Below are 15265 nucleotides of genomic sequence, written 5' to 3' on the forward strand. Positions count from 1 at the left end.
ATGAATATGCCGCATTTTAAAAATCTGTTTATCAGTTGATGAACACTTGGGTTGCTTTTTCTTTTAAGCTATTATGAATAATGCTGCTGTGAACGTTCAAGGTTTATCCAGGGTAATTGGGCAATAAAAAGTAAAAGGCATCCAGATTGTAAAGGAAAAGGTAACACTACTTTTATTTGTGAGTGATATGATCTTGTATATGCATTCACTTAAAAACTATTACAACTAATATACAACTTCAGCAAGGTTGCTGGATATGAGATCAGTATATAAAAATCAATTGAATTCCCAAACTCTAGCAACGAACAATCAAAACTGAAAGTAACTGATTTTTCTAGAGAAAGAAAGAAGCTCTAAGCTTCAGAACGTGGTGACAGCATCCTCAGCAAACTCACCTCCACCAGCTTTTCCATCCATGTGGGTTCTGAAAGTTTGCTAGGTGCATGTGCTGTCTGTGAGTGAAAATCTTGAGAAGAAAAATGGTGGCTGTGTTCCTGACAGTGCTACCACAGGAATCTGTGACCTCGGAAGATGTGACTATGATTTCTCCCCAGGTGAGTGGGTCCTGATAGATACACCCCAAAGAAAGCTGTACAGAGAGATGCTGTGCTGGAGAACCTCAGTCATCTGGCATCTGTGGGTAGTGAAGTTGACCTTAAAAATCAATATATGATTTCTGTGAAGGATATCTCCATATCACTGCAAAGATTTCACACTGGAATTGAACCCTTTGTCTATAATATATATGCAGATCTTGTTCTTGGTGATTCAAGAATGATTCAACATGTTTACTCACCCAAGAGAGTAGCCCTATAAACGTCATGCCTGTGGAAAACACTGCAGCAGGCATTCACACCTTTATAGACACCAGAGAACGCACCCTGGAGAGAAGCCACGTGAGTGCCGCTGTCTGGGAACGCCTGTGCTCGGTGTCCAGCCCTTAGGCAGCACGGGACAGTTTGCTCTGGAAGGAAAGCCTTTAAGGCAGCCGCTGTGGAGGAGCCTTCCGCCTTAGCTCTCTGCCTCGCAGACGCCAGGGACTCACACTGGGGAGAAGCCCTTACTTCTGTCATCAGTGTGGCAGTGCTGTCAGTAATGAGTCATCCTTTGATAAACATAAGAAAATTCACACTGGAGAGAAATGCTATGAATGCAATCAGTGTGGAAGAACCTTCACCTGCAGTGCTCACCTTATTAGATGCCAGAAAATTCACACTGCAGAGAAACCATGAAAATGCCCTTTCTGTGGGCACCTTTATTGTGTGCCTGGTACCTTAGAGGACAAGAGAGGACTCAGTGCAGAAAAGCACTTGTAAGGATAAGATGACAGAGCTTTCAGCCAGAACTCTCATCTCATAACCCACCAGAGAACTCTACAAGGAAGAAATCCTGTGTTTGCATTGACTGTGGTGGGGCCTTCAGCAGAAGCTCTCAACTTTCAAAGCACCAGAGAATATATACCAGCCCTACAACCTAGGTAAGTAATAACCGTGGAAGAACATTCAGCTAAAACTCCAGCCTTGATGTGCTCGAGAAAATGCTGAGAAAAGTAATCCCCAGTACAAAGAAGTCAGAGGCGTGTCCTCGGTGGGGAGGGTGCTCCGAGTGTGCCCAGGTAGGTCTTGCTGGAGAAACACGCTGTAGCAGAGCAGCGTGTGTCGGACAGATAGACAAGGAACACGTGCACACAATGTAGCAAACAACTTAAAGTTTTGACAAATAACCTGTTCTTGAAATTATTTGGGGTACAGTGATGACTTTCTGAAGTGTTCTTCAGAATGTTGAATGCAAAATTTTGGGAGCATATATTAAGCAATGAGATAAAACACTTTGCATTTGATTAATCCCTACAAATAAATATGCAATAAAATTTGTTGCTGAAAAATCTTTAAGAAATGAAGAGAAATTGCATTTACAGTGGCGTCATAAAGAATAAAATACTCAGGAATAAATTTAAGAAAAAAGTACAAAGCATTCATACTGAAAACTACAAAACATGTTGAAAGAAATTAAAGAGCCTCTAAATAAATGGAAAGACATCCTGTGGTATGGATTGGGCAACTTAATAGTGTTAAAATCACAGTATTCCCTAAATTGATATACGTATTCTGTGCTTTCCCTATCAATATTCAGCTGTCTTCTTTGCAGAGAGTGATGAATTGATCCCAAAATTTGTACACAAAATGAGGTTCCCAGAATAGCTAAAATAAACTCAAAAAAAAAAAAAAAAAAAAAAGAAAAGAACAAAATTGGAGCATCCACAGTTCCCAATTTTATATCTTACAAAAAAGCTACTGTTATCAAGACTGTGCTACTGGCATATGATAGACATACAAGGTCAATGGAATCAAATTGAGAGCTCAGAAATTAATCATAACATTTGTGGCCGCTTGGTTTTCAGCAAGGTCGGTTGCCAAGACAGTTCAGTGGGGAAGGGAGTAGTCTTTAATTTACGGGGTAATTGGATATTCACACGCCAAAGAATGAAGCTGGATCCTACCTTATACCATACAGAAAAGGTGACTTACAATGGATTATGAACCTATATGTGAGTCCTAAAATTTTCTTTTTAAATTACCCGGTTTTCAGAAATTATTCCAAGTTTGTTCTCCAATTCATTCTCCTGGTTCCAATTAAGCAACTGAATACAGAATTTGTAGGTATCTGATTTACAGAGTTTTGTAAACCAATCCAGAAGGAGAAAGAAGTAATTCACACCCAAGCTTCAGTTATCTTAAATTATTTTCAACTAAATTTATAAATGCAATGATATTATTTTCAGTATTTAGCAGTTGCTTGTGTGTCTCTGTGGCAAGTGTCATATTTCCAAGGGATCATTCTACATGTCTAGAGTTATTCTAGAGATTTCTCCCAAGTGTAGTAAGAAACAAAGTCGAATTAAAATATGGAATCTCAGAACTTGATGTGTTATCACCAGGCTAATAAAGGACAACTAATTAACACTACCTGTTAAAATAGTAATCTTCTTTAAACAAAACAAATTCACTGTCTAAAAATAGCCTCTGAATGGAGTAATTCTAAAGATAGTCCCTTTTGGACTTACTGCATTGGAAATTCTGAATGATCTCCAGTAGTCTCTGGAAAAATAAGCTTCCGAAATGTAAATTTTACTACACAAATATATTAATCATATGATTCAAATATAGGTTGTTTCGCAACCCACAATGAATGTAAGGACCGAGGAACTGACCGTCAGCATCTGCTCACATCACAGACCTAGCTGATCACACTGTGCCTTCCAGTGGAAGAGAACGTCCCTGCATGGACGTTGCCCCAGCAGAGCCTGGGACCCGGCCGGCCTTCTCTGCTCCCCCGGGCAGTCGACAGAGAACAGCCACCAGAGGCTGAGGAATGACACTCTTAGCGCAGTCAGCAGGAGCCAGACGTGAGGAGCTCCAGATGGTCGATCCATTGTCCTTAACAAATAAGTTTTAAGGAAAAAAGGATAGAAGACCAAGCAGTCTCTGCAAGACTGTATGAGGATCCAGAAATTCAAACAGCATAAAAATGTTGACATACGTAAGACAATTGGATTTTACAGCCCTGGCTGGCTAAAACTGGCACTGACACACTGGAACGTCATTGGCCGTAAGAAAGAAGGAAGTTAGGAGGCGTGCGGCCACGTGGAAGCACCTTGGAAAGGTCGTGCGCAGTGAGATAAGCAAGGCACGTAAGGGCAAATGCTGTGTGATGCCACTTCAGACATGGCTAGAAACAGCAAACACAGCAAGAAAAAGTAGAGGTTCCCTGGCAATGCAGGGCAGTAGAAGGGGGAATACTTGTTTGGAAAAAAGAAAAGGACACATTTTATATAATGGAGATTGTAAAATAAAATTTAAATTACAAAAAGAACTCTGGCTTGCCATTTGATATTGAGGAATTATGTTTGTGTTTGTGCATGTGTATGTGTGTGTATAATAATATTGGGGTTATGTTTATTTTTAAGTGCCTTTGTAAATCTGAAATTTTTAGGGATGAAATAATATGTCTAAGATTCATTATGCTATCCTGTCCATTTTTATATATGTTTAAAATTTCCTTTAAAAAACAGAACAGAAGGAGCAGGGAAGAAAATACACTCTTGAATTTTAGTGCCTAGCCATATTTTCTCACATTTATATTCAAAGATGAGATTTCTTGCACGTTTTTGTTTTACTCAAGATGTAAACATGTGTGTGCAAACGAACATGTGTGTGCTCACATGCTCGCACACAGCACTGCACGTGTCCTGGGGTCTTGCCACTGTGCAGTTCCACGTTGATAAATAGGATCATTACCAGGAAAGTGGAATTCGACATGAAGACATCACCAGTTTTCTCTGTAAACCAACCCACTTACTATAGCAACATAAATACATAGCCCTTGCCAAAGTGAAATTGGCATCTAATTTTATTTATAACCATTATGCCCATTTGTTTAAATGGGAGTACCTTCTTTTATTTTTATTTCCTTTAAGAAGCATTAAAATTCATATCCAGGAAACTTGAATCATTTGCCTTATGAAGGTTTTCTTCTTTTTGGTCTGTTGAAGCGTGGGTGGAGAGGATGTTACATTTGAGGGTGCAGTGTGTATGTCAGGGCCAATTTCCACACATGACAAATCCCGTGTAAACCAGTCTGCCCAGGCTTCCTTTCCAGGTACGTTTTTAGGGTTTGTGCTGCTTGGCTTGTGGCACGGGAACAGCGCACACAGTGCCCGCTCGCCTGGGCTGGCCTGGTGAGGCTCCGCCACAGCGCTTTCTGGGGTGGTGCTAGGAATAGAGCAGTGGCCGTCTAAAGTTGCCTGTCTCTCCTTTGGGCTGCTCCTTTCCTGGCCCTTCAGTTACAAGGCAGCTTGGCTTGGGCTTTTTTTTTTTTTGGTCTGTCCCTGTTGGTGTTGGAGTTACCAGTTTCTCCAAAACTGAGTTTGATAAATGAGGCAAAAAAACCCAGGGCCACTGTGCCCTAGCTAGGTCCCGAGGTCCTCAGCCAGGCTATCTTCTCACCACCTTTTAGAGTCAGAATAGTTAAAAAAAGAATAATAATAATCACGGAAACACCATGTGCTGGCAAGGATGCAGGGAAACAAGAAATCACACGCTGCTGGTGGGAAAGTCAGATGGTGCCACTGACACAGAAGTCAGTGGGGCAGTTTCCTATAACCCGAAAGGTTCCATATTTCCCAGCAGTTGCGCTCCTGGACATTTATTCCAGAGAGAGGAAAACCTATGTCCACATAAAAACCTGTTCACCCACATTCAGCTTTGTAAGCACCGTAAACTGGAAACATTAAAGTTTCCTTCGTAAGGTGAGTGGTTAAACTGCAGCACACCTGTACCGTGGAGCACTACGCAGTCATAAGAAGGAGCAGCCTGTGGGCGTGGAAGACAATTCCAGCAGGTCGTATTCTCTAAATGACAGCTCACGGAGGTGGAGAGCACGCCAGTGGGCGCCAGTGGTGGGAGGCGGCCGGGGAGGCACTGTCCTAAGGAGCGGTGGCGGGCGGTCCTGTGGTGAGGGCAGGGCTGTGTCTTGACTGCAGTAGAAAGATCTAGAATGCTACACACCTCGTAGCGAGGGCCGCTTCCTGACTTCAGAAGTGCGCTGGAGTCGCAGCAAGAGGCCACTGTTGGGGGCCACTGGGCAAGGGTGCACAGGACCACTTGGTACTGTTCTGCAACTTCTGTGGCTCTGTATTCATTTAAAAATTAAAAGTTTAAAAAAATACAACTACTGTCAGGGTGGCAAATAGAATGGGTCTCTGGTAAGGATTTTGACTAGAGGGAAAATAGTTATATTAATTTTCAAAATAACTTTTTTTAACTGAAATATGCGTTAAGTAAAAGCACATTTATCTTGCCTTTGTCATTATTTAATATCCCTTGTAGTTATTTTTTAAACTTGAGGATTATAATTACATAATGATTCTCTGGCATTTTATGTGTCAAAAGTCCAAAAATACTTGGCTTGACCACACTGCAGCTGTAGCGATGCGCAGTGCTGAGGCGCCCTGAGCGTGGCTCTGACCCGCCGGCACCTGCCCCACTGCGGGCACACTCTTCGTCTGTCCGTGCTTCTCTTTGCTCCCAGTGCTTTCGGTAGGGTTAAGTTAGATACATATATGAAAACAGTTGCTAGAGGTCCTTGTAATGACGCCAACTGAGCTTTCAAGTCCCCGTCCCAGAACGCGGCCCTGGAAAGATTTATAGTTTACAGTGACATTCAGGAGGGAGGTGGGCCTTTCTCCCCGAGCCTCCCGATCCTGAAGGTGTGTCAGAGGGGCAGCTGCTTGCCCTGGTCGTGTTCATGACCAGCTTGGTCTATCCATCCGCCAAGCTGGGCAGCATTGGCTGAGTCGCACCCTGCTCCTGACCAGGCTTCAGGTCACGAGGGCAGCTCTGTTGTGTTCATCCTGCCATGTGTTTTCTTCTCAAATGTTTTAGCTGTGGACGATGAATACCACATTGTTCACTTTTGTTTTAATGTTGATGGCTTGAATGTTGTGGCTATTTTTCTTGGCAATTTTTAAACCTGTGGAAATATAAAATAACATGTATCAGTGCCCAAAAGATCCTTCTAAAAATGATGAATCTCTTCTTTCCTAAAGTATAATTTCATTTTCTCTTTTTCTTAATATGCATTATAACCTTAACTCAATCTATTGTTGAATAAAGCTTTCAGCTTCTTCAACAAATATTAGATCAACACATAAATTAGATTATTAGTCAGTTAGCAAATATGTGATTGAGATAGCTTTGGCATGGTGGGAGACATGGAGAATTTGTCATCAGAGTATTTGGGTTCTTGTCTCCCTAAATTACTAAGAATTTCACCACGGGCACCTTATTTACTTACATATCAAGCAGGGATAAATTTCCACCCTGCCAACTTAGGACTTGGTGTGGGGCCCTTGTTCACAGAGTGTATAACAGCACAGTGTGAAACTGAAGCACTGTTAGAGTTCCGAGGTTTTTCGTTCAGCACCTCTGCTGTGCAAATACTCTGCTCAAAGACTATAGGAATGATAACCCATGTCCCAGGACATAGTTGGGAGAATGAAAGGAGTATGACACAATAGCACATATCACCAAAATATCTGTGACAGCTAGCTTACTCTCTGCACAGGGCTGAGAGTATAAAAATGAGCCAACAGAAGCATGTGTCCTCAGCCTTCGAGGCCCAGGCCTTTGTCCTGAGCCGCAGACCCTCCTGCGTTGCTGTTTGTCTGTCTCCCAGTACATGTCACCCTCCCCATGGAGAAACAATGAGCCATCTTAGCACATAGATACGTTAGATTCTTAGCCTCCATACTCCCTCAGTTCCTAAGTCCTGTTGGATCTCTTTTCTAAACTTTACTCCCACGCACGTGAATTACACCATTACCCACAAGGTGGCTCCTCTGGAATGAAACCTGCACCCAGTAGCATGGCACCAGGTACCCTTCATGGGCTGGTGCAGGGCACGCTCCAGTCCTACATGCAGCACCTGCTCCACCCCATCCTTGCATTTCATTACTTACGCTTATTAACATTGGCCCATGCTGGTTCCCAGAACCATGTGCTCCTTTATATGCACTCGCTGTCCCTTCTTCAGAGGCCATTGCTGCTCTCTGCCACCATGTAACTGCCCCTTGCTTCTGCCAGTCTCAGGGCAAATGCTGCTTCTTTGTAGAGGAGTCCTCGACTGACCCCGAGCCCTTTCATGTGTCTCTGCATTTAGGTCCTTGTGCTTGTCATGCCTCTCAGAGGTTAGATTGTTTCCTGCATGCCTCTCTCCCCATTATGCCCCAAGATTCTTGAAAAAAGAAACCTGAACTCTTCATCTTTGTGTTGTAGGCCCTTTCCATTCATCATCCCATTGATCCTTTGCAGTATCCTTGCAAGTTTGGTGGTGGTTTCTCTATTTCACAGGTGAAGTGGCTGAGGCCTGGAGAGCTTCAGAGTCCTCCACTGAGGTTACCCGCCCTGATCTGCCTGCCTCCATAGTCCAGCATGTAGTGCCTTGCAGTGAAGTGTCACCAAATGAGTAAATGAATTTGAAACAAAGGAAAGTCCTGTGTGATGGCAGGGAACATGGCAATCATGACACGTTTGGGGTCGACCATGGCTAGATCGTGACGTATAGACAGGACTTTGGGTACTGAAACGGGAGAGTGGGTGTAGGCAGAGTATTAAGGGCCCTATTTTCTGTTCTAAGAAGTTTTTATTAGGGTTTATAAACAATGGACAGTCATTGGTGGGTTTTAGGCAGGGGAGTACACTGAAGAGATTTTTATTTTACGATGTGCATATTGGTGGGAGAAATGCCTTAAAGACCAGAGAGCCATTAAGAGCATTACAAATTCACATGGGAGATGATGGAGGCAGAGCTAGTGAATGAGTTCCAAAACAGACACAGAAGAGCAAAAAGATTTATAACATGTTTCTGAGAAGCAACTGCCAAAGTTTAACAATTGAGATAGGTTTGAGAATTAAGAGCGTAGAATTGAGGAAGTTTGAGGGTTGATGGGATAGAAAAAAACAAGAAAGGAAGGTGATTATGATGGTGGTGGTGATAATGGTGGTTGTCGTGGTGATAACAGTGATGGTGGCGGTGGTGGGGGTGGAGGTGATGATTGAGGGCGTTGTGGTGAAGGTGATGGTGGAGATGGTGGTAGAGGTGGAGGTGATAATGGAGGGCATGGTGGTGGAGGTGGAGGTGGTGGTGGAGGTGTCGGTGGTAGTTGAGGACGTAGAGGTGGAGGTGATAGTGGAGGGCATGGTGGTGGTGGTAGAGGTGGTGATAGTGGAGGGCATGGTGGTGGTGGTAGAGGTGGTGATAGTGGAGGGCGTGGTGGTGGTGGTAGAGGTGGTGATAGTGGAGGGCGTGGTGGTGGTGGTAGAGGTGGTGATAGTGGAGGGCGTGGTGGTGGTGGTAGAGGTGGAGGTGATAGTGGAGGGCGTGGTGGTGGTGGTAGAGGTGGTGATAGTGGAGGGCGTGGTGGTGGTGGTAGAGGTGGAGGTGATAGTGGAGGGCGTGGTGGTGGTGGTGGTAGAGGTGGTGATAGTGGAGGGCGTGGTGGTGGTGGTAGAGGTGGAGGTGATAGTGGAGGGCATGGTGGTGGTGGTAGAGGTGGAGGTGATAGTGGAGGGCGTGGTGGTGGTGGTAGAGGTGGTGATAGTGGAGGGTGTGGTGGTGGTGGTAGAGGTGGAGGTGATAGTGGAGGGCGTGGTGGTGGTGGTAGAGGTGGAGGTGATAGTGGAGGGTGTGGTGGTGGTGGTAGAGGTGGAGGTGATAGTGGAGGGCATGGTGGTGGTGGTAGAGGTGGAGGTGATGGTGGAGGGCGTGGTGGTGGTAGAGGCGGTGATAGTGGAGGGTGTGGTGGTGGTGGTAGAGGTGGAGGTGATAGTGGAGGGCGTGGTGGTGGTGGTAGAAGTGGAGGTGATAGTGGAGGGCGTGGTGGTGGTGGTAGAGGTGGTGATAGTGGAGGGTGTGGTGGTGGTGGTAGAGGTGGAGGTGATAGTGGAGGGCGTGGTGGTGGTGGTAGAGGTGGAGGTGATAGTGGAGGGCATGGTGGTGGTGGTAGAGGTGGTGATAGTGGAGGGCGTGGTGGTGGTGGTGGTAGAGGTGGTGATAGTGGAGGGCGTGGTGGTGGTGGTAGAGGTGGAGGTGATAGTGGAGGGCATGGTGGTGGTGGTAGAGGTGGAGGTGATAGTGGAGGGCGTGGTGGTGGTGGTAGAGGTGGAGGTGATAGTGGAGGGCGTGGTGGTGGTGGTGGTGGTGGTGGTGGTGGCAGTGGTGGAGGTAGAGGGGATGGAGGTGAAGGTGGTGGTGATAATGGAGAGCGTGGAGGTGGAGGTGGAGGTGGTGCCAGCTCCTGTTTCTCAAGGACTTGCTATGTCAGGAGTGTCACCTGTGCTCTTGTGTAATCCTTAGAGAAGCACCCTTTTTGGTAAAGTGCCTCTTTGGTACTTTCCAGGTGAGGACTCTTGAGTGCATAGGGTCTTTTGCCCCTTGTCACAGGGAGTCCCTTTAGAGCTGGGGTATGAACCACAGAGGGAACTCTCAGGCTTGGTTGGATGCTGTATCATGGTCATCCAAAAAAAACAGAACTATGTGTGCATGCATGTATATGCATATATGTATGTCTATGTATGTGTGTGTATATTAATAAATTTATATAGGAATTGTCTCACAGGACCACAGGGATGGGCAAGTCTGAATTCTGTTAGGCAGGCCACAGACTAGAAACTCTAATGAAGGTGAATTCCCCAGGAGAAGCTGACTGATTGGAATTGAGACAGAAATTCTTCTTTCTGGCTTCTGAAATCCTTGTTTAGGACTTCAAATCCTCCCACTGATTAGACCAGGAGACGCCCCTCACTGCTGAAGCCAGTGTCCCTTGTTGATTGTAGACGAATCAGCCATAGATGCAGTCAGCCGACCATACATGTAAATCTATCTGAAATACCCTCACAGGAACAGTCAGTTCCAAGCTTACTCGATCAAATAACTGGACACTGTAATCTAGCCAAGCTGACACATGAACTTAACTGTCACAGATGCTATTGATCAGAAGGAGAAGCGCAAGCTACTCGGGTAAAGGCAAGGCAAAGGCTGAGTTATGGTCGGGTTGTGATGATTTTACAAGTCCCATAGGATAGAAAACCCTTCCTGGAGGAAGTGAGAAGAGAGCTATGTTCAAAGATAGTAAATGGTAACATGATAAACATTGTAAATGTAACATCTTAACATTCACTTTGTATTCCCAGCCCCTGAAGCAGAGCATGAAACAAATACTGAATGTAGGGAGAGGAGGGGACCAGGAAGGAAGGTGATTTATTTAAGGGCCCTTTTGTTATTTGCATAAGGTTTTTTAAAAACCTAAAGAAGTAATTATGATTTTCAGTGAAAGCTATATACTTGTTCATTGTAACATTCTTTCACCTTTCTGTACATATGAAATTGTAAGAAAAAGTTAAGTTAAAAAATAGTATTAAATCAGAGAACTATTTATAAACTGCTTAGCATGTATGCCTCATTATCAGGCCTCAACATAAATTGTGCTTCCCATTCATCATGTATCAGAAAAAAAGTCTAAAGGAAATTCTTTAATTATGTCAAGGTGATAAATAAAATATTTTAATTGAAATAATATATTTGTTAAATAATTGTTGATAGAACTCATTTAGGCACACCTAACAGAGGCAAACTTTATACTTACTCTAATATGAATAAATTTAATAGTTCAGTATCTTTTGAGTGAAGATAATACTAGAACTACCATTTTGTACCTCCAATCTTTCATATAAACAGTTATGGAACTTCCTTATTTCAAGGTTGAATTGTTGCTAACTACATGATTTAATATAACCTAGTATTTTGAGTTCATGTTGCTTTATTTAATGAGGATGTCATAAGAAAAACTTTTTTTTTTAATTTAAAGATTAATTTATTTTTATTTATTTCTCTCCCCTTCCCTGCCCGCCCCAGTTGTCTCCTCTCTGTGTCCATTCGCTGTGTGTTGTTCTGTGTCCACTTGTGTCAGAGGCACCCGGAATCTGTGTCTGTTTTTGTTGTGTCATCTTGCTGCGTCAGTTCTCTGAGTGTGCGGCGCCATTCCTGCACAGGCTGCACTTTTTTCGCACTGGGAGGCTCTCCTTACGGGGCGCACTCCTTGCTCGTGTGGCTCCCCTACATGGGGGACACCCCTGCATGGCACGGCACCCCTTGCACATATCAGTACTGCGCGTGGGCCAGCTCCACACGGGTCAGGAGGCCCTGGGGTTTGAACCTTGGACCTCCCATGTAGTAGGCAGACGCCCTATCCATTGGGCCAAATTCACTTCCCAAGAAAAACTTTTAAACTACATTTTCTCATGGAATTTTAATTATGTTTTATTCCCACTTTCATGAAACTTCAGAACCATTCATTTAAGGCATATGGAGCACAACAGTATTCAAGAGGTGAAATAATCTGTGAAAGGCAAATTTTACAAAACCAACGAACATCCCCAATGGTAGCTACTCTTTGAAATTTATAAAACCGTTATTATAGCCATTCTTTTTATAAAAAATTTTTATTTGCCTTTTTTTTAAAAGATGCATTGATCACAAAAAAATATTACATTAAAAAAAATAAGAGGTTCCCATATACCCCACACCCCACCCTACCCCACTCCTCCCATATCCATTCTTTTAAGAAGTTTTCTTTTTAGGAGGTGCTGGGGATTGAACCCAGGATTTCATGTGTGAAGCACATGCTCAACCACTGAGCTTACACCCTTTTCCTTTTAAGAAGTTTTATCTAAACAGTCTCTAAAATAGTAATTGTAAAATAAAGATACTTCCTTTTATTTTACGATAATTCTGCATCGAACTGGAAGGTGCCGAGATAGATGACCTGTTTTGCTTTTCACACTAATTCTAACCAGTTTACAGGGGGCTTTGGTATATATGAAACTACTTCATATTGAGTATTTTCAATGTTATATATGCCCAAGAAAAATAGTTAATATCGAATTAATTTCTTATGGGTGCTTTTGTACCATATGAAAAATCCAAATTTTGTTGCGTTGGATTGCTTATAGAGCTGTCCGTGTTCATATTTACAACCATATCAGAATCAGTGAACAGCCTTCTTAGATGCACTTAACAATAAATGCAAAAAACTGCAGGGAGACACTGTAAGGCACATGTTCTGACAGTACGTTGTGTACATATCCAGAGGCTGTCGAGACTCCTGTATTGTTTTACTTCTATAAAGCAGGATGAGCAAAAATTAAATGTATAGCGTCTATATATTTTTATCTTAAGTGTTAGGTTCTCCCTTCAGGGTTATACAGTGTGTATGGCATATTTGGTTTATGTGCCATCTTTTATGAAAATTCACCACTTTTTGAAATATAAACCATCTCAAAATACCACTTAATTCATTATGTAACTTCACTGCATTTGTTTGTATATCTTTTATGAAGATCAAACCCCCCCAAAATTGAATTATGGTCCCCTTAATTGCCTTTCCTTATCTACCAACAGGGAAAGAACCTTACTCCCTCAAGCTCATGCTGAGTTTTTTCTTGACCCAAATTTACTGACAGTCCACTCTGTTCCACCTTGGTCTATGAGAAACAAGTATGAAGGCAGCACATTCAGATAGTTTGCTGTTTAGAATATCAACTAATGAGAAGCTCCTGTCCTTCACAAGCCTCGTTTCTAGTTAACTGGTTCTCTCATGCATACAACTTTATGGTTCCAAGTACAGATAGATGCTCAGGGTTACAAACAGTGGGAATGTTTCTGTTTCTCTGTTCAGTTGGAAATACTTAATTTTACAGAAACAGAGTTTTTAAACTGATACATCGATTCTAGGCTATTTGATGTCTTTCTTAGTCTTATATATTGTGATTTAAAAGGTAGTGACTCAGTTTCCAGTTTTATGCCTGTCTCTCAGAATAAGCCACATTTCCTTTGTACCAAGTAATATATCTGAGCTGAAAGGCAAGGCACTAGGATTTCTTCATGTAACTAAAATCCTTCATATTATCAAAAGTTATTTTAAGGTACTTTGTGTTACTTATTAGCATATGTTCTTGCTGTATATTCAAAAATGAGAAAGGGGGGAGCAGACTTAGCCCAATGGATAGGGCGTCCACCTATCACAAGGGAGGTCCATGGTTCAAACCCTGGGCCTCCTTGACTCATGTGGAGCTGGCCCATGCGGAGTGCTGATGCGCGCAAGGAGTGCCGTATAGGGGAGCCCCACGTGTATATAGTGCGCTCCGTAAGGAGAGCCACCCAATGCGAAAGAAAGTGCAGCCTGCCCAGGAATGGTGCTGCACACACAAAGAGCTGACACAACAACAAGATGACGCAACAAAAGAAACACAGATTCCCAGTGCCACTGATAAGGATAAAAGTGGTCACAGAAGAACAAACAGCAAATGGACACAGAGAGCAGGCAATGGTGAGGGGAGAGAAATAAATAAAAAATAAATCTTATTAAAAAAATGAGAAAGGCACCCTTTCAGTGATGTAAAATCTACATGATGTTAAATGTTGATCTTTATGAACTAGTTGCCTTAATTTATTTTCTGTTGTCTTTTCTTTTGTTATAGGAACTCTTACCCAAAATGAAATGATCTTTAAGCGTCTTCATCTGGGTACTGTATCTTATGGAACTGACACAATGGATGAAATTCAAAGCCATATCATAAACTCTTATTCACAGGTAAAAAGTAGATTTACTGCTTCTAAGTGTGATCTTCTTTCAGAATTATCCAATACTGTTAAACTGAGCCAACCATACACTAATAGGTAAATTAGCAAATTTCTTTGATTATCTTAAACATTTTAAGCCATCAACTAATATACATATCAAGAAACAGCTTTTGGATTTTAAATAAACATACAATTTTAAATAAACATTTCAACATTAGTATGAACTCAGAAAATTGTATGGAACTTAAATGATTTACTCATTTAAATTTCTTAGTGAATTATTTATAGAAGTTATTCAGTAGACAATATTTTAAAGGATATTTGGTAGAAAGCTACATCAAATATGCTTCTTTAACAATCCTTCTCTTTTTCTTCACAGTAAAACTTTTCTCATGGTTTTTGGAGACAAATTCCTTTTTTTCTTTTTACATCTACCAATTAATAAAGTAAACAGTATATTTGGAGCCCCATATGCCTGTCACTTTCCTTTAAGAATTGCCCATTTATTGTGGATTCTGTTTCATCTGTACTCATTCCTCTCACCATGTTATTTTGAAAGAAGCCCAAATATCACATTATTTCATCAGCTTGTACTTTAGTATGCATCTCTAATAAATGCTCTGTTTTAATATAACCTAAATCTTGTGTTTTTCACTGGTGTCTCATTAGAGTTACTTGAGGTTGAGAGGAAGGAATTCTCTGCTTTTGATGTCGGAGGTACCTGGCGAGAGGTGACAACAGGTGCAGGACTCGGAACAGGGGCCTCTGCCTGTCAGGCCCCGGCCCCAGGGCCTGTTCACAAGACATGTGAGGGCAGCTTGTGTTTGTGTTAGGGTTAGACCAGGTTATGTGTGGAAACATACACCATTTCCACAGTTTACATAGCCCTCGTCACAAGTAGTGTATGTACTCTATGCACTTGAATATCTCTTAGTGTCATTTAATTTGAAGTTGCTGTTTTAGTCTAATGAAATCCAGCAATCCAAGGGAATCTATTTAAAATGCCAGCATACAAATATATCTCCTGTATCAAGAGTACCACGGTTTTTTAGGCTTTTATCAGATT

At 42.4% G+C, this 15265-nt stretch overlaps 1 protein-coding gene across 7 annotated transcripts in view; it reads left to right on the plus strand.

Moving 5' to 3' along the window:
• Positions 1–15265, plus strand: part of ATP9B (ATPase phospholipid transporting 9B (putative)) — a 359772-nt gene that overhangs the window by 277777 nt on the left and 66730 nt on the right. For all 7 annotated transcript variants that reach the window (XM_071208595.1, XM_058277921.1, XM_071208596.1 and 4 more), the window contains one exon: positions 14097–14209. In XM_071208595.1, coding sequence (XP_071064696.1) covers positions 14097–14209 — 113 coding nt within the window. The remainder of the gene's footprint in view (positions 1–14096; positions 14210–15265) is intronic.

Source organism: Dasypus novemcinctus, chromosome 16, assembly GCF_030445035.2.
Source record: "Dasypus novemcinctus isolate mDasNov1 chromosome 16, mDasNov1.1.hap2, whole genome shotgun sequence".
NCBI classification, from domain to species: domain Eukaryota; kingdom Metazoa; phylum Chordata; class Mammalia; order Cingulata; family Dasypodidae; genus Dasypus; species Dasypus novemcinctus.